The sequence below is a fragment of the Cheilinus undulatus genome, linkage group 8, assembly GCF_018320785.1.
Source record: "Cheilinus undulatus linkage group 8, ASM1832078v1, whole genome shotgun sequence".
In the NCBI taxonomy this organism is placed as follows: domain Eukaryota; kingdom Metazoa; phylum Chordata; class Actinopteri; order Labriformes; family Labridae; genus Cheilinus; species Cheilinus undulatus.
This window is the reverse complement of record NC_054872.1, coordinates 29,941,007-29,964,342: the sequence shown is the minus strand read 5'-3', so window position 1 is coordinate 29,964,342 and position 23,336 is coordinate 29,941,007. Positions and strand designations below refer to the sequence as shown.

Genomic DNA, 23,336 nt, shown 5'->3' with positions numbered 1-23,336 from the left:
CAGAGCCTCTGAGGAGTTTACTATGGCTGTAAAAAATCAGCAGAACCAAAGTATGCCCAAAAGTCTGGATTTGTCTGTCTGCTTCATCAATTTCAGAGACTAAACACAATTTGAATCTTGATGTTTCCCCACAGCCTGGACAGAGTCTGAGTGATGTCAGTCATTTGGTAAGTGATTGCATAACTGACATAATTAAACAGAGGTCCAGTCAAATGGTGATAGCAGTCTCACAATTAGTGATGTGAGAATCACCTGAGTACAGAGAATGTGTCTCGAGTGATTATAGTATAAAGACAGAAGGAGAAAATCTTGTTTTATAGTTCAATGTACAAAGCATTTTGGGAGCTTGAAGAAGTGCAAGGCTGGATGATATTGGCTTTTTTTTTCCAAGATTTATTTTATGGCTTTTTTAGTTCCTTTATTTGACAGAGGATGGAGTTGGAAATGGGATGAGAGTGGGGAGAGACATGCAACAAAGGGCCACAGGCTGGCTACCCGCATACATGGGTTGCGCCTTAGACCGCTAGGCCATCTGCACGACTGATACTGGCACTTTTAAACATCTTTTTGGTTTCAGTGTGTGAAATTTATCCATATCAAGAAGGGTCAAAAATCTTCTGCTAGAAGAACACAGCTTTCAGAAAATTACTAGGTTCTATCAACAGATTTTTGTCAGTCAGATTTTTCAAATTGACCATGAAGAGGAGAAATGAGACTGCCTCCGTATTTGCCAGCCCCTTTTTTCAGTAAAAGTTCTCCATTCTCATGTTTTGGATCTCAAATTTTCTTTTAAACATAAACAGATTAGTTTCAGCTTTTGAAGGGACTTCTGTAATAAAATAATTCACCCTGATTATTTGATCAACACCAAAGCCTTATCTTGTGCATCACATCAATGCAGACAGTTTCCCTGGCCCTCAAATGTTAGCACTTTCAAAATTCAGATGTTCCCAGATAATATCTCTCAGCACCAACAGTCAATAGCCATTAATTACTGGCTGCAGACCCTTGATGCAGGTCGATACCGAGCGGCTGTTTCCCTGCCTGTTGGGTAATTGTCTCCCAGATCTCATTAACAGACGTAGCAGTTGGGAAGAGATAAAGTGGCCCACGCAGTAGAGAGGAAGAAAGGAAACAGATGTGGGTACACAAAGAGAAAGCAAATATGAAATCATCTTTTATAGAACTACTCTCCCACTGCTCACGGAGAAACTTGTGTGTAGCGTCAGGATTTTTGGCAGTCCTTGACTCTCAACGCCCACCTACTGCTGCAGCTGCTGTTGTCTCAGGTTCCTACACACACAAAAAAAACAAAAAGACCAAGTTTGCTTCAATAAATTGGTTTATTTAAAAGAATATGTTACAATTTATTACAGTAAGCGACGTAACCAAACACTTTTGTCTTAAATTTTACATTTTAATGTCAGAGAACCTGCAGGTTGTCCATGTCTTTCCTCTTCTTCTTAGACTGCCAGAGCATTTTGGGTGAAAAACTTAACAGAGACGCAGAATTCAACATTTAATCTGATTCAAATAAATAATGTTAGTGACACTTTAGGATGAAATATAAAGAAAGAGAGAAGCAGGGAGAGACGCGCACATGAAAGTGGGCAGATCAGATCGACCGTGTCAGACATGGTCCAGTAAACAGACCAGAATCCTGGGAAATCTGTTCTGCCTTTAAGACTGCACAACCAATCACTCAATTCAAGGCTCAAACACATTCAATTAAAGCTCCTTACACCCACACAGAGGTCTGCAGGAGCTCATTAATCAATTAGATGGCTTCTGTGAAGAGCAATGTCATTATAAAATGCACTCATAGTAAGGACAATATCAGTCTTCACTATGGATGTTGTCTTTATCAGCTTGATGGTACTAATGGCTTAGAAATACTTGAATATCATTTTTTATTGTCATTCACTGAAATCTTCACGAACCCTGAGCAGACATGCATCTACACACTTTATTTACTCCATTTTACTGTCACAAGTAATTTACAGTTGATTTTCCCCTAGATTGTGTCTCCTATCTTGTATCTGCAGAGATGCAAAAGTCCTAAACAAATATATAAATAAGCTAAAATCCTCATTAGTGAAGCCTATCACAGTGACAAGCATACTGTTTTGTTTTCAAGGATTTTCAGAAATGTATCCATTATAATGGAAAAAACCATCACTGTTATGCCAAGGTAATGAGATAAATCTATCAGTTGCTTTCACTTTGAGAGAGCAGAAAGAAAAAATATTCAGTTATAATGGGAGAAAATGGTGCTTTTCCTTGATTATGAGGAAAATAAGTAAAAATTTATAAGTGGAAGTGACCTACGAAAAAAATCATTTTCGCAAGACAACGCGATAAGTAAGTCAGGATCTCAAGTAAACTGCTAGAAATTACTCAAAGTAAATAAAATGTATTGGTGCATGTACATTTAGGGCTTCTATATAAATACAATTGGGATCAAGTAAAATGTTTATAAGCAAATTAAGCAATGTATTTTAGGTTTTTTGAGGGGGGGGGGGCTTTTTATAGCTTTATTGATGTACTGTAGACAGGACACCGGTCAGAAACAAAGATGAAAGAGTCAGGAATGGCATGAGTGGCCATCCATGTATATTAGGCACTAGCCCAATCACCAGGCTATCTGTACCATGTAAGCCATGTTTTAAACATGTTTTTGATGGATATCATTACTACCATGATTACATATTATACCAGCAACACTTCAGGTTTTTCATAGATGCACTAAAATCTAACCTTGGCTTGGTCAGATTCAGTGTCTTTCATCAGGAGGATCAATCTCGCAAAGCTTCAAGCCGATACGCTTGTTCACGGACAGAGAATAACCGCATCAATCAGTGTCGTTTAAGGCGGTAGCTACAGGCGTGGTTCAGATGTGCTGCAAGCCTGTAAACAATGGCTGCAAGAAATGATATCAGTGTTGATGGCACTTAGATCAGAACTGGACATTTCTTTGTTAAAAGAAGAGCAAAAGGGATGCAGATGGCATAGCTTTTAGCTCACACCCCATATATACCAGCTACTCTTCTAAGCAGGTGGACCAGGTTCAAATTCAGCATGTGGCTTCATTCCTGCATGTCATTCCCAACTCTATCCACTGTCCTAATCACTCCTAAAAGATGCAAAAGCCCCCAAAATAACTTAAAAACAGAAAAGCAAGGAACCACACTGGATTATTTTCTTGCTGGAAAAAGAGTTTAATTTTCTGACTGTCTCCACTGATAGAGCATGATGGTAGCGGCCGCTTGTTGAGCTAAGGGTATGTAGGATGGCGTCTGCCAAATATTATTATATCAGTAGGATAGTATGAAGACGCTCCATAGCACTGATAAAAGAGCAAAACTGTCTTTAGAGCTGCTCGTCAGCCATGTCTTCATTGTCCTTTTCACAACATGTCCTGCTTCAACAGGCACCTCGTGATGATTTCAGGGTCAGCCTGACATCCAAATTTCAAGAAATTTTCAGGAGTGCATGTGTGAAAACAGCTTTATGCTCATTCAGTGGGAACTGGTTGCAACTGAGTACAATCTGAACTGCTTTTAGACTAAGGGAGTCTTTTAAAACGTTCTTCTAAATGAGTCAGTAATGCAATAAACCTTTTATATTTGATGTATAAAGTGGTACTATCCAAATACTGCACTGAGAAAATCTAAACATTTTATGTCAGCTTCTGATTTTAATGCTGAGACAGCCTGTTATCATATTATTTTGGATCTATTAGTCATACTGAAGTATTGCATCATCAGATGATTATAACTTACACAACATTATTATTATGGTGTTATTCTAGGAACAAGAACATTAACTGGGCTCCTTTAGAGGGACATTAAATTACATTATTACATTACACTGCTGTTGCTACACAGCCTGCAGTGAATGTGAACACTTATCTTCATATCTTTCATGTTGATGAAGGGTGCAAGCTGCCCCTTTTGCCTTAGAGATCCTCTCCCCACTTAACCTGAAGTGCACGAGTGGTTTAACAGTGGAGAAGAGGACCTGCTACTGAGATGAATAGTGCTGCAGTTTGAATTACAGTCTTGTTATAAATCCTGTGGGACCTCTTAGAAACAAAGTAATCACTGGTCGGTGAGCAGGCAGGATGAGAAGGACCCCTGCTGTCTTGTATCGGTAATACACTTACTGTACTACAGTACACTGCTTACTGTCTGATCAGAGACCCATGTCCATGCTGCAGAAAAGCACCAAGTGTTCATGTAATACTATAAATACATTAAGCTTTAATGCATGGCTTTGCATGATGATGCCGTACATGATCATACTGCAGTCAGAATATTAATGTAAACAAAGCAAAGGCTACTTCTAAGGTTATTCCCACCATCTATTTCCTAAGCTTCATTTCCCAAATTCAGAGGTTGTTAATACTGTTGAATAAAGTGCAATGTTTTTCTAAGTGTTAACATGTTTCTGCTCATGTTTCCAATCATCACAGCTGTGAGAAATATGTCTTAATCTTTTAAAATCCACCCTTTCTCTCTCCTTTCTCTCTTCTGCCACATTTAAATGTCAATAATTTCCTTAAAGAAATGAAAATTAGTGTCAAAAAGATGCAAATGTATAATATGGCATAACTTACATTCTGAGGGCCTGGCTCTGGTTGGACCCTTGCATTTTTGGGCCCTGCTGCACACATTGTTCCCATGCATAAACACATTAACACCTGGCTAAAAAAAGAAGACACGGCTGCTTTGTTCTGTAAACTGAGGAGCTTAGTGTCTCCCTGTGGTCAGACCTTCAGTATCCCTGATCAGTGTTTCCTGTGTTCCCTTTTACGAGCACTACCAGTTTCCAGTTAGTCCATCAGTATTTCCTTTTTCCTTCAAGGTTCAACATCTTCAGCTGTCTCCTCATGTGCAGGTAACATTCCACTTCAAGTCACTGCTGAAAAAGGAAGGCATAAATGAATCCAGGAGTCTACCAAGGCCTAGTTTCTTTTTGACAGAGCTCTGCTAAATGCGTGATTATGATGTGCACGATTCAAGAGTTCTGCTTCGTGTGTCTCAAGCTTCTTTATGCTGCTGTTTATCCACTTTGTTCAGATGCTTGTTGGTTTGCGTGTATCGGGGGAAGGTTCAGAGGTTGTTGCTGATGGGAGTGTAAATGATGATCATGTAGCTAACAGATGAACTGAGCGGAGTCGGTGATGTCTAGTTAAGAGGTAACGATCTCCCTCCCTAGGTGCCTCCATCCCTTCTGTGCCTCAGCAGCTGGAAAATATTCTGCAACAGAGGTGTCAACAAAGACGAAGACAAACAAACTCAGAGACAGAGAAAAGAGGAATTCACTCGGGCTATCATCGATCATCAAACGGACAGGCAGGCAAAGCCTTACCTTGCCACACATACCATCTTTACTGCAGTTCTTATTGTCCTTGTCTGTAGCCTCCTCTTCAACCTGTAAGAACATGAGTACATATCAAGGTTACAGAGATGCTGCTTGTAATAAAGAAGTTCAGTCTATCAGAGTATGGCCCTTACCTCCTTCCTCCACTTCAGCTCACAGAAAACTCTCTCAAAGCACTCGTGCATGTAGTTGAACTAAACCATAAACGAAAGGAGGAAAAACATGGATTTATACATTTTAAAAGAGCATAAAGAAGATCAATAACGCTTTCATGTCTGCACTGTGAGTATAATATTGAAGGCAGCAGCTGGTGAGCTTCAATATACTCTAAGACTGAAAACAGAGGGAAAAATCCATCCCTGCCCCATTAAAATTGTTAGAAAACCAACCTATCAGAGCCTCGGTAGATCAGCGAAATGCAAAATGCTTGATAAAAAAAAAAAAAATAAAAATCAAATTATTCAAGACCATTTTATTGGCTGGGATTTTTAATTAAGATATGGTTTAGCTATATTCACATGTGTGAGTAGTTTGCAGATGGATTAAAGTTTAAACAAGTGTAAACAGAGCACATACTGATCATTTTATTAGGTATACCTGCTCAACTGCTCATTAAGGCAAATATCTAATTAGTTGGTTATAAGGCAGGAGGATGTGGTCAAAACAATCAGCTGATGTTCAAACCGACCATCAGAATGGGGAAGAAAGTTGATTTAAGTGACTTTGAATATGCCAAGGTTGTTAGTGGTCTGGTAAACTTGTGTAAACTTGATGTTCCTATTCATTCCTCATTGCTGTCTCACACTTTCTGACCCTCAACTGACATACTGGATCACATAATTGCAAGCAACCTATTGAGTTCCATTAATTTTAACAATTTATTTCCATAAGTCCGGGTGGGCTGTGAAATCCTCCAGCATACAAGCTTAATGAAATATTTTCAGTATGAGGGAAGTGTTCCATACGGTCCAGTCAAAAAGTAATTGATGTTGCTCTATTTGGCAGTTGTTGCTGCTGTTTTATCACCTGCTGTGGTGCGTTGTAATGCACAAGGGTTTTTTAAATCTCTGCAAGAGACCAAGCAATGGTAAACTCCTGTCCCAATGAACATGAAAATCTAAAAAACCCACAAAGTCAAAGACTCTGCAGTTTTTGTTATCTTTAAGACCCCGTAGACACCATGAGATCCCTTTTATTTCCCATTCGGATGCTTGTTTTCAACTTCAGCAGATCATTTTGACGATGTCTTCATACCTTAATGTGTCGGTTGCTGTCATTGGCTGATTATACATTAATATTAATGAGTAGTTGAATAGCTATGCCTTGTAAAATGATCAATGAGGGTGTGTTTCACAACAGTTTCTTAAAATCACAGCAGAACCTCAGCTAAAAATGGACACTCTCTAACTTGAAAATATATTTTGTCCAAATGAATAGTTAAAAATTAAATCAATAGCTCAAAATTCTGTTAATTCATTCATTCAAAGCTGTGAGAAGTTTTTAGCTTGGCATGAAAACTTGGATATTGATGCCTCTGTGGTTTCTACAAAAGCAAATGGGGCCATTAGCACAGTGCTCAGCTATTTGCTTTTCAAAGCCTGAAACGGCTGCTGCAGGATAGGTTCCAGAAAAGGTGAGTGATTGCATGCTGCAGAAAAAGCCCCTTTTTTTAACATTTACCATGGCAAAGATTCTTTCACAAACTTTACGTTCCTTTACAAAAAGAAAAAAAATGTGATTTCCTTGTATATTACGGGATGTGTGAATTAACTTATTTTTGTGATACTCACATAGGGTGTAAAAATCTTAACCCAGCGTGGCTTCTTCTCCCCTCGTGCATATTCAAAGCAGAAGGCCATGCCCTCTTCATCCGTGTCCCACCGCTGCATCTCCCCCCAGTCAAATGCAATCACCTGATTCTGAACAACACTGAAGCTTAAGTACATTTTCTGCATTTCACATTCAGACAAAATGCTTGGTCAAAAACAGAGGAAAAGACACAGTTTCTGCTTTATACCTCCAGCGTCCCTTCCTCAGTGCAGGCATGCAGCTTGAAGTGGTGAATGCTGATAGCTGTGATGACGTGGCCTTTACGTCTGGAGTCGCAGGAACAGTGGGGGAATATGATCTCGTTGTAGCCCTCGCAACTCCTCAACAAACTCAGATACTGACAGGAAAAAAAGAATTTAAGGCAATATTCTTTCTTTTTCTGCTGGAATATGTTGATCTGCAACACAATTCAAAATTAAGATGCATAAAGCACTTGTGATATTAAATTGTATCTTAATTTTTCAGCCATAGAGAAACAAACATTAAAACACTTCAGCTAAATGATCTGACTTAAGCATTTGTAGACCTATTAGACCTAATCAAGGGTTAAATATATTTATGAATTAATACAGAAGAGAATGATGTACAGTCAAAGCACATTACTACACTAAAGCACGCCACTCTCACACTGTCAGCCAACCTCCACCTCCAGAAGACTCTGCTCCTTTGAATTATACCACACAAAGTGCAGAGAGACTGAACAGGTGGGAGACAGGGCATGACATAAGAAAAACGGAACTTTGATCGGTTTCTTTCTGTGGGTATGACATAGGAAAAGTAGTAGACTAGCTGTGTGATGTCAGTCCATATATGAGACACTAACCATAGACATCTTCTTTTGCTCAGCCAGCTTCTGCAGCTGGTAGGACTTCTGCTCTGTTTTGATGAAGCCTTTCTTTGCATCATCCACAGCCTGTAAAAATTGGACCAAATACAGGGGATGTGCTAAAAAATATGACAGAAATGTATTCATTAATAAAGTATTGGCTAATCAGAATTGGCACACACCTGGTGGAAAAAGTAGTTGACAGCCAGCTGGTTGTCACTGAGCAAGATCTCCTCCTCTGTCGTGAAGAGCCACTTGCGCAGGGTGAGGCATGTTCCGGGGATGGCTGAGGTATAGTTCTGTACATACAGTTTGTGGGGGAATTCATTGGGGGCAAGCTTCCGTACTAAGGAAGAAAGAGAAAGAATACAGAAAAGAAAGTGGTTCAAAATGTGTTCTTCTGTCATTACATATTACCCAATTCATCAAACCTATTGTTCTATAGCCTTTCCTTTCATATTTTTTTTGTTTGTTAAGATGACACCCACAGCCTCTCTGGTCTTTACTGCGCTTAACAAAAATAATGTGGCTTCTTTTGTCAGCTTTACATGACTATTTTCCATCCAATTCAGTTAAGTAATTCTAACTTGAACCAATAAATACTTCTTACGTAATGAAATTAAATAAAACTGATATGAATAGACTATGAGAAAATCAGTAAATATAGCTCATAGACTACCTAATGCATTAAAATTGGATTATGTAACATGGTAAATGGACCTGAGGTTGAATAGCAGTTTTCTATTTGTGTACTTACACTGGTAAGAACACACACATATAACACATATCAACTCACATGGAGAATTGAACTTCAGTATTAGCTAATCCCATTCATACACATTTGTACATATTAACACACCACTGACACAGAAGTTAAGTATTTCACCCAAAACAGTATTCAAACCCAGAGTTTTCTGATCATGAAGCATGATGGCTCAGTGGTGGCAAAAGTGATGCCACCATTGGTGTAGCAGAGTGATATGTGATAGACAACAGCTCAGTCTGTCCAGTCATGAGCACATTTTGCTTCAGCATTATAAGCAGCTGGGTAACTTATTGGATATCACCCACTCATGCTGTTGTAATAAAGTACAGGTAACAGGTAAAAACGTGGTTTCTTTCCTCCCTAAGTTTGATGTCTGTAATAACAGCAACATACAGCGAGTGTGCTGGGTTTGTCTTGAGCCCAGCACTGCACATTTGTCTTATAATGTTTTAAACAGTTGTTTAAGGGTGTTTTTAACTCATGACTTGCTTGTTTAAGTCCATGAGTCAAATAACAAGGCTGTGGCTTTTAATGGGGTCAGAGAGAAGTGACAAAGTGAAGATGTGGCACATCTGAGGGCAATATTACTTGTCATTTAGAAACAGGGCCGGGGATCAAAACCCCGGGTCTGTACGGATCCGGTTCTGTGTTTTTAAAATACCTGAAAATCGATAACGTTTCAGCTTATCGATACTGCTATTGAGTCTCGCAGGCTCTGTGACATAACTTCCTTTTAAGATATAACTGGTGTAAAAAAACTTCAGTTCCTTCAGGGGGAACATAAACTAAAAGCACATCAGTATTGTGCATCTCCAGAATAAAGTACCTTCAACTGTCAGCTTGAGGAAGAAAGAATCCGCCTGCGAGTCACACGCAATCATATCTGCCTGCACTGGGAGTAACGTGCTCTCATACCACTATTTCAGCTGCTTCAGGGCAGTTTTCTTTTTCAGCTGCTCAGATAAATGCTGAGAAGTGCTCCAAAACTCTGTAGCAATTCCTGTTTGTTAAAAGTAGCAATCCAGTGTAGAAATCCGTGGTGGAATTTGACAGAATTGAAGTTAATTAGCGAACTTAACAGCTGAAAGACGAAAAATATGATGCATTCAGGTGACCTCAGTAAATTAGATGACCATATGCTATATGTTATGATGTGATCAAGTGTCACATAAAAATGGGAAAATTTAGTTTTCAATGAGAAACTTCAATAAAAACAGTTATGAATATGAAGAATGTGTTTATATTTGAGGGACATAAAATGGATGTTACAGACTGAATCATAGCTTTTTAACCCAAGCACTACTCAGCTAAGACCACTTGGAGTTTAAATATTTTCCCTGATTTTGTCTTGCCACCAAACTATACAAAGTATCGATAGCGGTATCAATAAGGACTCGGATCAATAAGGAATATCAATAACGATATCAATAAAAATGAACAATTCCCATCCCTATTTAGGAAACACTCTTGTCTAAAGCAACATACATCTGAGAGCTCAACAGGAGTCAATGGTATTAAAGACTTTGCCCTAGGGCACACAGTGAGAACTTTACATGCCCTGACCAGGAATTGAACCCCCAACATCCTGTACCAAAGTCAGTGATATAAACCACTGAAATGCCAGCTATACAAATGCTCTTCTTCCTTGGTTATACCTGCTGAACACACAAGAAACATGCCACCCATTGACCGAGCCTGTATGAAATCTCATTTGTTTTATGTGTTTTATTTGAATTCACTCTAAACATCACATTCATTTTATAAATTAATTTATTATGAAGAATAGGTTGAAAATATGTGTAATTGGTTAAAATCAAGTAAAATTGTCCTTATACGCTAATGATAGACAAAAAACATTCCAAAGAGTGTGCCATCTCCCTCTGACCCCGTTTATATAATGCATTAAAAGGGATTTTTAGCTGCCTTACCAACCGGTAATCCTAGAAGCTTCTTATGGACACACCTCAATGCACACTGAAAACGGGTAGTTATTCAGTAGCTCTTCATTTGGTACCATTTTGCCGTTTTACACATGACTGTGAGACAATAACAAAAATGGGGAAAAAAAATGTAACCTATGGTTTAGGTTGCTTCACATGTAATGAGGCTGTAGGCCTCCAAGAGGCAGCCAGGGTTGGAGTCCAACTTGTGGTTCTTGTCCAGCATGTCATTACCCGATGACTCTCCTCATTTTCCTATTTAATCCACGGTCCTATAAACATTAATGCATTAAAGCTCATACAAAAGTTCCTCTGAAAAAAATAATTTAGTCTAAAAAGTGTCAAAATGGAGCACTGGTAGCCTAAAGGTTCTGTCTGGGTGCCTCATGGACAGTATGCAGTCGGGGTTAAAATCCTGTTTGGGCTCCTTTCCTGCATGTCATTTTCCACTGTCTCTCTTCCCAGTTTCTGGCTCTATCCACGGTCCTATCCTATCTGAATAAAGGCAGCAATCCCCAAAATCAATCCTAAAAAGATTGTGACAAAATATTGTGATAATATTGTCTAGAAATAGAATTTTTTTTGTTGAATTGACATATGAAAAACAAAAACCTCAGAAGTAAAACAGCTAATGTTCTTACTTTCAACTTTAAGAATCAACAACCAGCAAATGTTTGATATTTTCACTTGAAGACTGGTTGATGGGCATTAATTATCCATTAAGCTAGGAAATGATTTTCTCTCTGTCAACTGAAGAGTGCATTAAAAACACTGAGCAATGAAAACATTAGAAGACTCTTAGTCTAGTTAAATTCTGCAGCACCATTAAAGCTTGTTTAAGCCTAAAACTACTGAACAATGCAAACACAACAGGGACCAAATATAAGCCAGTACATCAAAGCATTAAATATAGAAGTAAGTGGCGTTACTGAGCTGAAACGGAGGTGCTATAATGAGACCAAGGATAGTCAGCAGAGACTGATGACAGCAATTCAGTCAATTTGTCTTCAGCAGGCTAGAGTTCAATACTCTTTGGCAGAGTCGACGTACCAATTTGGAGATTATTTTTGGGCTTTTGCCCTTGTTTGGATAAGACCGTTTGAGAGAGACTGGGTAAACAGAGAAAGGCATATACCAAAAAAAAAAAAGCTTCAGAATCAGGATTTGAACCTGCAACCAGTGCAACCAAGACTGTAGCCTCTGCATGAGGCATCTGCTCTACCAGCTGAGCAGCACCAGTGCCCTTTGATAGACTGATTGGACTCCAGTTTAACACCAGTTCAACACTTCTAACAGATGCACAGGTACATGACTTAATTTAAATTCCACATGTAATTAAAGGTAAAGAAAGCATCTTCAAACCAACCATGAAACTAAAATTTCTACCCAGTTTGTTATCTTGCATGTCCTCTAGAAGAATTTTAACCTCAGCTTCTTCTCTGTCTCAAAAACAACTGAGATTTGTTGGGGAGTGGGTGGAATGCAAATATTCATTGTAATCCACTCTGCAACTAATAAAAACATGGATGAGCTTTCCCACCTCACTGAAGGATGAAAGATATTTATCTTCTTATTTATTCTTTGCCTGAAACAATTTTGAACTCCTGCAACTCTCATCTAAAAATCAACTGTCTTTTGTCACTGGTGTAGTTATGTATCCCCCCGTCTTACAGTAACACACGCTCAATCATTCAGCAATACTGTGTGGGTTAAAACTAATTTTGATAAAGTTTAATTCAGTTGCTTTCCTTTTGTTTATCAGCCACGTCTCTGCGCTGCACTAACCTTGAAAATGTGCAGTGTTTGTAAACATTGTTTATGAAAAGGGTGAATCAAATCACAGTATGATAAGGAATCCATATACACTGAGCTTATTAGCGTGTTTTTACTAACCAAAGGTATGGTTGATGACCTCAAACAGAGCAAAGTAGCTGGCTGTTACACTGTCCATCCCCAGCTTCATAACCACAGCCTGGAAGGCAGAGAGAGAATGAAAAAAGGGTGATTTTTGCTGCATAACTCTGGTAACATAGAGGCTTGTGGTTACTGTTAAACAGCTCTGTGTTAGTGAGTGTTTACCTGGTAGACTTGGTCTGTGGTGGAGTTTTTGCGGACTCTGACAGTGAGTGTGGTTTTGTCAGGCATGGCTATTCTCAACTCCACATCCGACACGCCGTTATAGTTCTAGGTCAAGAGAAGGAGGAACAAACAGTGCAGTGAGTGACACGTAGAGGAAAAAAAAAAATCCCAGACACTCACATGAAGGATTTTCTTTTTTTACCTCATCTGATTCAGACAGGAACTCCTGCATGATGTCACTTTCTCCAATGACCCGCACAGAGCACACTGCAGATGAGACATGACTGATATTAAGAAAGACTTCTTTTTATGGTAAAGTCTGTCAAATACCTTTGACTCTGTAAATATACGTATCTTACTCAGCTGTATGCCTGTACTTTTTTCTTATACAGTTTAGCTGTTTTTATTGGTTTACACTGTATTCACTTTATCTATTTTTTAGTGTTTTACTATCTTGTTCTAGTTCATTTAAATGTTGATATGTTGAAACCTGATGCTACAGTCAAAAAAACGTTCTTATTCTTATTAATCTACACTCAGATTAATAGAAAATTGAAAGCCAAATTCGTTATTATTACATTTTTTTATCATGTGCATAGATTATGGGTGGGGTTTCCTATGTTGTGTCACATTTTTTGTGGTATAGGAGGTGCTATTCAAACAACAGTTTCACATTAAGACTTCAAACGTTTTAAATACACCTGACCTTTCTCTAGGTATTCCTCCAGGCCTCTGCGTCGTGCGTCCAGCTGCTGCTCTGACAGGGAAAAAGGCCATTTCCCAGGCAGCTTTGGGAATGTAAAGTTGGCAAACTCCCTCTTCAGGTTTTGGTGTAGGATGACAAACTCACGGTACCGCTTTGAGCACAGCTGCCTGCCTGCCATGTACACATTGTATACCTGTAAGAGAGGGAGGGTAAGAAAATTCAATGTCCTGATACAGTAAGTAGCGATCTTTATTTAAATATATTGCACCCACCACAAACTTTTCCTGGTTAAGCTCAGTGTGTTTGTAGCTTGGCACGGAGATCGGGACGGCCTGCTTGTCTGAATAATCATAGCAGGACTGGGCTGAGATGTCATCTCCAGGATCCAGGCAGTCAGCCTCCTGGGGCGGGACAGACAGCACAGCCAGCACCAGCTCTCGCTCTCCAGCCCGGATCAGGTCCACCACCTGCTTGTGGGTCGCTCCCTCTACATTCACACCGTTACTGTTGAAACATGTAAGCGATGAGGAGAGCATCAAAGAGGTGTTGTTTATGTGTTTTAATTTAAGATCAGCATATAAATATGGACAATTTGAATAGAGGAGACAAGAAATGTTTTTGATAGTGTGTTATGACCAGCAGAAACACTGAGGCACGTTGACATTTACTGGGAAGCAGATTTGAAACCCCACAGACCAAAACAAGTGTAAGAGAGGTTACTTTGTGCACTGGTGTTTTAAGAATTTATGCTGATGATTAAAACATTCAAGCCAGATATGAAAAGCCATCTTTAAAAAATGGGAATGAAAGCCTAAATTAGATGACTCATAGTTCGTTATTGGGTTAAAATGAGTGTCATTTTAAACTAATCTTCACCTTTCTTCTATTGAGAGGAAGCCTATTATTTGTGCTACATGTGTAACTAGAAAAGCATTCAGAGAGCACAGACCTCCACCATTAGCCATATCTCCCATTAGTAAAGAATCCTTTAAAAAATCCTGGATCCAGACGGTGATCTGGATCACTCCCAAAATCTAATCAGTTCTTCCTTATGCCATGTCTGACATTTCCTGGAAATTTCATCAAAATCCGTCCATTACTTCTTGAGTTATGTTGCTAACAAACTAATAAACAAACAAACTAACAAACCCTGCCGGTCACAAAACCTCCTTGGCTGAGGTAATTTTGTGATTGGGATTTTTTATCCTTGTTTTATTTTTCAAAGAAAGTTCTCACAAATGTCTTCTTGTAATAGCTATATCATCAGTGTCATTTTACATGTTAATTGTCTAAGAACTGAAATAAAAGAATCAGTTATTCATAAACTGACCTAACTTCTTTTGAGGAAATTGATAAATGGTAGTGCGATCTCAATTACAATTATGGCAAAATAATAGTGAATAGCTGTGCCACATGCTGTTATATAGTGGTGTTGAAAATAATAATTTCCCCCCTGCAGCTGGACCTACCATAAATACTCAAATAATGACCAGCTTCCCTTCCAAACAGGGTTGTTTTCAATGCATTTCAATAGTAGTCTTTTTTAAAATGGCACAGCTTTTCCTGTCTTTATGTTAGCAGTAGTCACACATGAGGCTATTCAACCAATAAACTCCTGTCTTATGAGTCTGCTGGCGCATCAACCTGGAAATACTCTGAGTGCAGTCTGCTAATGGAATAACAGTGAGGATTAGAAAAGAAGGAGACAAAACACACATATGCAGAGCAAACGTACCATACGATGACACGGAAAATAAATGAACTAACAGCCAGCTATGATCGATTTACCACTATCCTTAAACAATTAAACACTACCCAGCAACCTGCCAACAAAGTTCCCTTAAAGTTACATTAGTTAGAGTAGATATGAAAATACTTTTAAAGACACAGCTCAGATATAAAATACTGGTGGGGCAATCTGGAGATTCTCTCAATATTCTTATTGATTCTCTCAATAAGAGATGTGTGAGAGTGATGGCACGAAAGAGAGAAAGAGGTGATCAAGCTGTTTGATTTCAGTATGTAACATTGTTCATTAATAAGTTTTAGAAAACAAGATAACCTACACATTAGGAAAAAGGAAAACAACTTAACTAAACCTTTAATCATTCTTTCACTTATTAATTATATCTGTGATTTTTCATGCAAATGTTTTACTTGAAGTAAGAGAAGAATAATCTTACAATTATTGTTAGTATCATCTAATATCATTCAGTTAAATCATTTAAGTAAAAATGGATTTGTAAAGAGAGTGACATTGGTATTAGGATTTTATATCATATATATAATCATCATATTTAATGTCACTGCCTCGACAGAACTGTTTTCATGTCCAAGAAAATCTGAAAATTTTGCCATCAGTAAACATGTAGACTATCATCACCAATGAAAACAAAACAAAATCAAAAGAACTGAAAAAATTTCTACAATATTTATACAGAAATAAAATCTGTATTCCCACATATACTCTTCCATATCATATTCATTATGTTTTGTGATCTTTTTCAAAGTAAAAGAGCAAAAACATAACATTTTTGTACAATTACAAAAAAAAACCAGAGTGTGAATAAAGTGTTCCAGGGTAAAGCAGCATCTGTTTATGCTTGGCAGAGGGAAAATGAGCGAGTCTTTTGACTTAACATCCCTTTTTTATCCACCTTTCCCTCTCAGGGCTCAAACTTCTGCTTGATGTCAGGCCTGAGTATGAGCAACACAGGGTGTGTGCATTTTGGCAGGCATGTATCAGAGCCATGACAGTTCTGCTGCTGCTGATGACAGTACTGCACTGACCTGACCTGTAGTTAACTTATCTCAAAACAGCAGCCACAGCACCTCGTCTGAACGCTCTCGACATCAGCTCGAGCTGCTCCTGACAGTTCAAAACGCATCCTGACTTTGTGAGTAGGCTGGCAAAAAAATATTCAAACCATGCCAGAATGAGCTCAGGAAACTGTAATATTCAGTGCCTGATGTTTTTCACTAATGATCATGTAATGAGCTTTGCAATTTAAACATTGGCTTGCAAATAGTGGCATGAATGAATAGGTTGGCACAACTTCTACTTGAGCTTTGTCCAAAGGCTAAAGAAGGCAGAGCTGCCTCAAATGCCAGTTGTTAATACATTTCATAACCTTAATGCAACACAGTCAGTACCATAGGAAACTTTTTAATGCATTTAATAGAAAGTTGCTGCTCAAACATTTGGCTCTGGTCCTCTAATAATAAAATGGCTTGTGAGTTGTATTTGCCAAACACTGCTTAACATTACCAACAGCTGCCTACATACTTTTTCAATTTGATTTGCCAGTTTCAAATAAATTTTCCTGGTCTGACCCCCTGTTAAAGACTTAAGATAAAACAGATGTTCTTTCCCTAAAACAGTATTGACTGGTATTTTTTTCACAAATTTCAGGTTAAAGAAATAATGCATCTTCTGCGATTTAAAAATTGCAACAGGCCATATTGCGATTTAATCTCATTTCCGATTAGTTGCACAGCCCTAACTCACACAAGCGTTTGATGTCTGTTATTGAAATTCATCAAGGTAGTCAACGCATTCTGAACACAAATTACAGGGTGACGGTGGCTCGGTAGGTAGAATCAGACATCTCTCAACCAGAAGGTCTAGAGTTAGATCCCAACTTCTGCAGTGCCATGGGTAAGACACTTAATCACCAATCACTCCTACTGCTGCTTCAGCGACATGTGAATGTCTATAGATGTGGATGAGTGGGATAAGTTAATACTAGGACTGTCAAAAGTTTGACATTTTAATCATGAGTGGCTCAGAATTTTTAACTGTGATCAATCAAATCTTCTGAAACGCCGTGTAAGATTCCTCTTTCTTTTGTATTCAAAACTGTTTTGGTATCATTTGGAAGTTTCCTGCTGTATTAACTGAGTATTTGACTTCCTATTCGGATATAGACCTGCTGTAATCGGTAGATCGAAGATTATGACATGAGATTAACCATGGGGAAAGGAACTTTTATGGTTTGAAAGGGAATTAAGGGAGCAGTAAAATGTTACACAATGTGCAGATGACTTTTGACTTGTCCACTGAGTTGTCTGTGAATTTTTAAAAGTGAAATGAGACTTTCAGGAGCAGTGGTGGACTTTCCTTACATCACTTTGACTGCAAGGAGATACTGCTGTGGCTTAACCAAATAGTGTTGAAAGGGGTAATAAATCATGCAATTAAATGTGACAAAATGTGGACATTAATTAATCATGGTTAATTTTGACAGCTCTGGTTAATGCTCATGGCCACTCTACATAGCAGCCGTCGCATCAGTGTGTGAATATGGAGTGGTGTGAATTTGTGACCTGTTGTTAAAGAGCTTTAAGGAGTCACGATGACTGGAAAAGCCCAATATGGGAGGCTAGTAAAGGAACACATCCAAAAGAATGTACAAAAAACAAGGAACTCCATCACACTGATGCAAAATTGCTCAAACTCAGTACTTTTGTAAAAAAGTCCTTGCTTGCTTGCTCACTCAAACCACAAGCAGCAGCAGTGGTATACTCATGACTGTCAGCTGAACTGCAATGTCAGCATTCACTACAATAAAAATAAACGCAATGAAAAGTAGGTATTATGAACTTGGCTACAATAACAACTAGTGTTGGTAAGAAAAGAAAAGAAAGTAGACAGAAAATAAGTGACAGGAGAGAAACACATAAAGCTCTCTTGCAGGTGTGAGAAACAAGAAGTGTGTCCGCCAGCTCAAAATAGGGACTAAGCATTTTGGCAGCTCTTTCACTTTATGCAGCTTTATGACGAGATAATAATCACCCAATGAGGCGGCCTTTGCACTTGTGCCATCAGCACTTTTGGGCATGATAAATAGTAGAGACATGCTCTCTCTGCAGCATATCCCTTGGTTCTTTTTTAGGGCTGAATATTTTTCAAAAAATATTGAAATACTACCTTATGCTGCAAATGCTTAACTCGTTATTCTCATTTCAATTGAAAAAAATCCAATCAGTGTAAACAGTGTGATAGTTGTTTTACATTTTAAAGGGTTTATTCAAAATGTTCAGGGCTCATGGTGGGCCTCCTTGAGTGTGTAGCACCCTCGGCAAACACCTATACCTGATGGTACAGTTGTAGATTTTGCCAACATTTAGAGCCAGAATAAGACGTATGGTCGACAGGGCCGCCCCTGGCCAAAGTGAGGCCCTAAGTAGACTCTGGTATGACATTTAATTCCTGACCAGAACCAGCGCGAGAACTTTACAGAGTTTTATAATAAATTCAAAAACTAAGCCATGGTTGAAAGTGACGTTTGATAAGAAAGGTTGCAGAAGAGCAGGTTAAATTATAGGACAGATGTGATGAGAGTTTCTGTGTAACAGAGAGGGAGAGAGCGGGGCAGAGTGGGCGGACACTGCACGCACATAATTGATCATGGATGGCACTTTCACCAAAAAAAGATATCTTGAGGGTTCATTTACAAAGGTGTGACGACCAGGTAAAGTTTATGTTTAGGCAGCATCGTATATACATAACTTGATCATATTTATCATTCACACACCGGTCTGATATACCGAGAGAGGCCCCCCTGGCTGATGGGGCCCTACGCGCTTTACGTAGTCTGTGTATAGGAAGGGGCGGGCCTGATGGTTGAACATACACTCACCAGCCACTTTATTAGGTACACCTTGCTAGTACCAGGTTAGACCCCCTTTTGCCTTCAGAACTGCCTTCATTCTTCGTGGCATAGTGTCTTTTCTGCCTTTTCTATCTCACCTCCTTACAATCTGTGCTCAGAGTATGAATGGGAATTAATAGCTTATTGATATAAATGCCATTATTAATTCTTATTATCGGTTCAATTCTTTATCAATCCCCTTAATGATTCCTTCCTGTGAATTTTCTTCTTGTAAAAAGTAGACTATATAGGTTTTCACTGTTAACAACTCAAATTCTATTGAGTCTCTTTCTTTTTGAACACTGAACATGATGTATGCCACCTTCAGAATGAATTACTCACAAGCACACTTCAGTTCCTGGCTATAATAAACAGTTTTGATGGCTAAAAATGTTAAAACATCAAGAGTTTAGGAGGAGAACAGGCTAAAATATACAAAATTCTCTTGTTGTTTCAGTTAAAACAATCTCTCAATCTCTGAAATTGAATTAGAATACAAAATTACCACTCATTTTCTCTAAAAGATAAAATCTTAAAACAACAAAACCAGTCAATGGATCATAGATCTATGGACATATAAAAATAAATTGAAATCTTGTACAAAATTAACAGTTCTTGTGCAGGAAGATGCATGCCTTGCATGAAATCACTTTTCCATGGAGGTTGCACTTCATGCTGTTCAAGCTACACTATTGCCTGCTTTAGCCTGTTTTTGTGACTGTCCACCATGTTTACCTCCTTATCTTTCTGCTCTCGTCTTGCTGACTACCTCTCACGAGACCATGTTCTGCAAGGCATGTGGAAGCAAGGCATCGATAAGGGAATCGTTCAGATTAAATGTTAATGATGTGGCTGGGTTTAACCAATTGGATCCGGTTCTCAACTGGAACCACTTCTTGATTCCCATCTCTTGCTCAGAGTTGCATGAAAATCAGCAACCATGACGCAGGTTGGAGCCAATACAACACCACCGTGTCCAAAAATGAATAAACTCCCAGGCATTTACACTCAATGTTGCAAATTCAAGTGTAAACTTCTGCTGCAGAGTCCTGACAAAAGCCGGGAAGCACAGGGGAGAATATTTTTTTCTGCTGCAGCACTGAAGCTAACTTTGGGGCTAACTCCGCTTTTTTGACTCAATAGAAGCAAGCAACAAGCAGTCATGGGAGTCTGGCTTGAGCCTTGTGTCAATTGATATGCATCCCTAATATAAAAAGATTGATATGTATGATTTTGGGGGGTTGTTTGTACAACACCTCTGCTGCACATAGTTGGAACTTTAAAACCTTTTGTATTCTACAGAAAAAAGTTTCCTTGCATTTTGAGTTACTGTGCATCAAGGGCTCAGACACAGGCATTTTTAAGAAAAAAAAAAAAAAAACACCAACGATTTACTGACTGTTTATAGACAAGTGGAGGCTCTGCATCTAATATGACTGCTCTCCACTGAGAGTACACTTGTATACCATGTGCAAACTGTAAAAGCAGAAAGCAGAAAGGCTTCATAAGCCAAATCTTCAACTGTACTGAGATGTAATCACACTGCATGAGGCTGGTGATGCACTACTGTGGCTGCAGAAAACAGAGCAAACATTACATTATTATTTGTATTATTACAGCTTAAAAACCAAGGATTTTAACCACCAGCATGACTGATGAAAGGAAATGCCCATACATTCACAAGCATGCACATAAGGATATAGAAATAATGGGGTCAACAAACTGCCAGGTTACTACAGGCCATCCACTGACAAAGCACTATGTGAAATCCAGCCAATGAAATGCTGAATTTTACAGATGGAAACCAATCAGAACTGAACTGATAGCATCCCTCCCTTTCTGCATCACCTTATTCAACACACAGACACACTGATGGACCAGCATTGATGCTGAGCTGTATGCTGCGTCTTCCTCTCCATAGCAACAGAGCCTAACATCAGCAAGCCATCTTCATGCATACTAACAGTGCCAGTGAGGTCCACGTCTGCCCTACATGCAGCACATAAACACACATACACTGATACTAACATCAAAGTGGTGTGGTTTAGTTTGAAAATTCAGAGTTACTGATGATAATGACTTTTCACCCTCAGGATTAAAGAAAGCAGAGCAAACTGAATCAGATCCAGAGTGTTATGCTGGTAAATTCCACATTGCGTCTGGCTACAGAGATACAGGAGTGTTCAGAGAGTGACTTGATAATGTTTTGCATGCTGTGGATGAGAGGAATGGGTTTCAGTGTGATGAGAATCCCTAATGATCTCTCGATCTTTCCTCTCTGACACACACAGACACTCCTTTCATTGGGATGAACGGCTATTCTACCCCTGCAGGTCCAGAATCAGGATGCAAACACATACAGGGTGTTAAGTGGCACCAGTAAAAGTACAGTAAAAGATGCCCGCTGGTCTCAGTTTTCATCTGATATTATTTGATATAATAAAGTCATTTACATGTTAGTTACAAAAATGCTCTTAGGAGCTAGGATAACAGCAACTTACACCTCGAGAATCCTGTCTCCCTTCGATATACCGGCTCTGTCGGCGGCTCCTCCCGGTAAAACAGCGCTAACATGCTGCAGAGGAGCGTACAGTTCCCCGTTAATGCTCCGCAGCTGCCCTCCTTCACTAACTTGTCCCCGGACGTTGAACCCATAACCAGAGTCAGACTTCACTATCCGGACTAGCCGTGGGCCTGAAGTAACGGTGGTTGCCGTCTGGCAGCTGTCGCCGGTGCCCGGTGTAACGTTACCGCTACCGGAGCCGTTGCGAGACGAAGGGTGAGGCAACGGTGGGACAGTTGAACAAATTCCTTGTCCCCCGACGTCCGCCATTTTTTCTACACTGTTTGTATCATCCACTTCAGTTTAGCTCACAATAAATATTCTACAAACATTAGCTGGTATAGCGGCGGGCTAATCAGCTCGGCTAGCTAACGGCAGAGATCACCGGAAAAAGCCGAAAGAAGCCGATGATTTCCGAGACCGCCCCGGATGCATTCCATGTGGGTCACTTTAGTCTCCTTCTAGAGAGTGCATTGCTGAGAGAGAATACTTCTACTAAGATGAGTTTTGTGATATTTTAGGCTAAATAAGCAGAGTGGTCCGGTTATGTACAAGTCTGACAGTTACTCAGTATCAGTTTTAAGAGGCCTCAAAAACATCACCGAACAGAAAGAGATATAACATTGGTTCCCAGTGGTGGACTTAGCAAATTTAGGGCCCAAGACAAACACAGGCATTGGGGCCTCCTAATTCATTTTTCTACCCTTCAAATCTTATTTATCAGTGAAAGAGCTACTCGTAACTTTGCTTTTAATTAGCCTTCACACAGCAAAGATTTAAGGATGTCTTGGACTGGATTAAAAATAATATAAACAAGTTAAACAAATGCTCTCACTTTTAAACTATAAGAATGTAATTTTCTGTACTTTTTTGACCTGCTTGTCTAATATATTTGATTCTTAATTTATTTTTGCAGTCTTCTAATGCTTTCTGTATTTGTTTGAACTGTTAAATGTTAGGTAGTTATGGCTGTGATATTTTAGCTTAGAAACTTAATGGTGCCATTGCCATATGCCTGATCGTATTCAAGTTAAAATTTCATGCAACATGAACTAAAAATAAGCTTGACACATGTTGATACACATGTGAGTCACCCAGCAGCCAAGGTCAAGTTAGATGGCATCTCTTTTGCCAGGACAGTTTCACCCCTGTGATATGCCCAGAAACCTGCTGGCAGTTTTTCAGCAGATTATTTTCCATGCCCCTGGCAACATGCAAGGACATCCAGAGCAAAGCCTGGGTTGTGCAAATTCTCCTTCCCACCAGATGGCATGTAATGGATTACCTGCCACAATTCAACCCAATGAAAAAACAAAGAGTTGGAGTTGAGTCAGTCAAAAAAAAAAAAGGTCAAATAGGTGCGCACAGCCATTTGATGCAACAATACTGCACTACATCTTTGTACTCACTTGTTGCCATAGCATCATTTTATTTTGGAGCAGATCAACAAATTTACTCTTGCTCAGAATATTTCTGTCTTTCTTTCTCAGCATAACTGTTGAAGAGAACCAGCAAGCCCAGTATGATTTATGTTATTGTCGCTGGAATGGAAAAAAGCATTAATTATGAATTTCATTGTGTCATTGA

General features: G+C 39.1%; 1 protein-coding gene across 2 annotated transcripts; it reads right to left on the bottom strand.

Moving 5' to 3' along the window:
- Window positions 1-1,347: 1,347 nt before the first annotated feature.
- Window positions 1,348-22,123, bottom strand: snx27b (sorting nexin 27b). 2 transcript variants are annotated; one of them, XM_041794350.1, is made up of 13 exons: window positions 21,688-22,123; window positions 13,805-14,036; window positions 13,533-13,725; window positions 13,029-13,093; window positions 12,827-12,931; window positions 12,641-12,719; window positions 8,224-8,387; window positions 8,039-8,128; window positions 7,403-7,552; window positions 7,176-7,304; window positions 5,520-5,579; window positions 5,374-5,436; window positions 1,348-5,261 (listed from the first exon to the last, which is right to left on the bottom strand). In XM_041794350.1, the coding sequence occupies exons 1-13, from the start codon at window positions 22,017-22,019 to the stop codon at window positions 5,217-5,219; spliced, it is 1,707 nt and encodes a 568-aa protein (XP_041650284.1). In that variant the 5' UTR covers window positions 22,020-22,123; the 3' UTR covers window positions 1,348-5,216. The 2 variants fall into 2 exon arrangements, with proteins under 2 accessions (XP_041650284.1, XP_041650283.1); XM_041794349.1 differs by having other exon boundaries at window positions 5,388-5,436.
- Window positions 22,124-23,336: the final 1,213 nt, after the last annotated feature.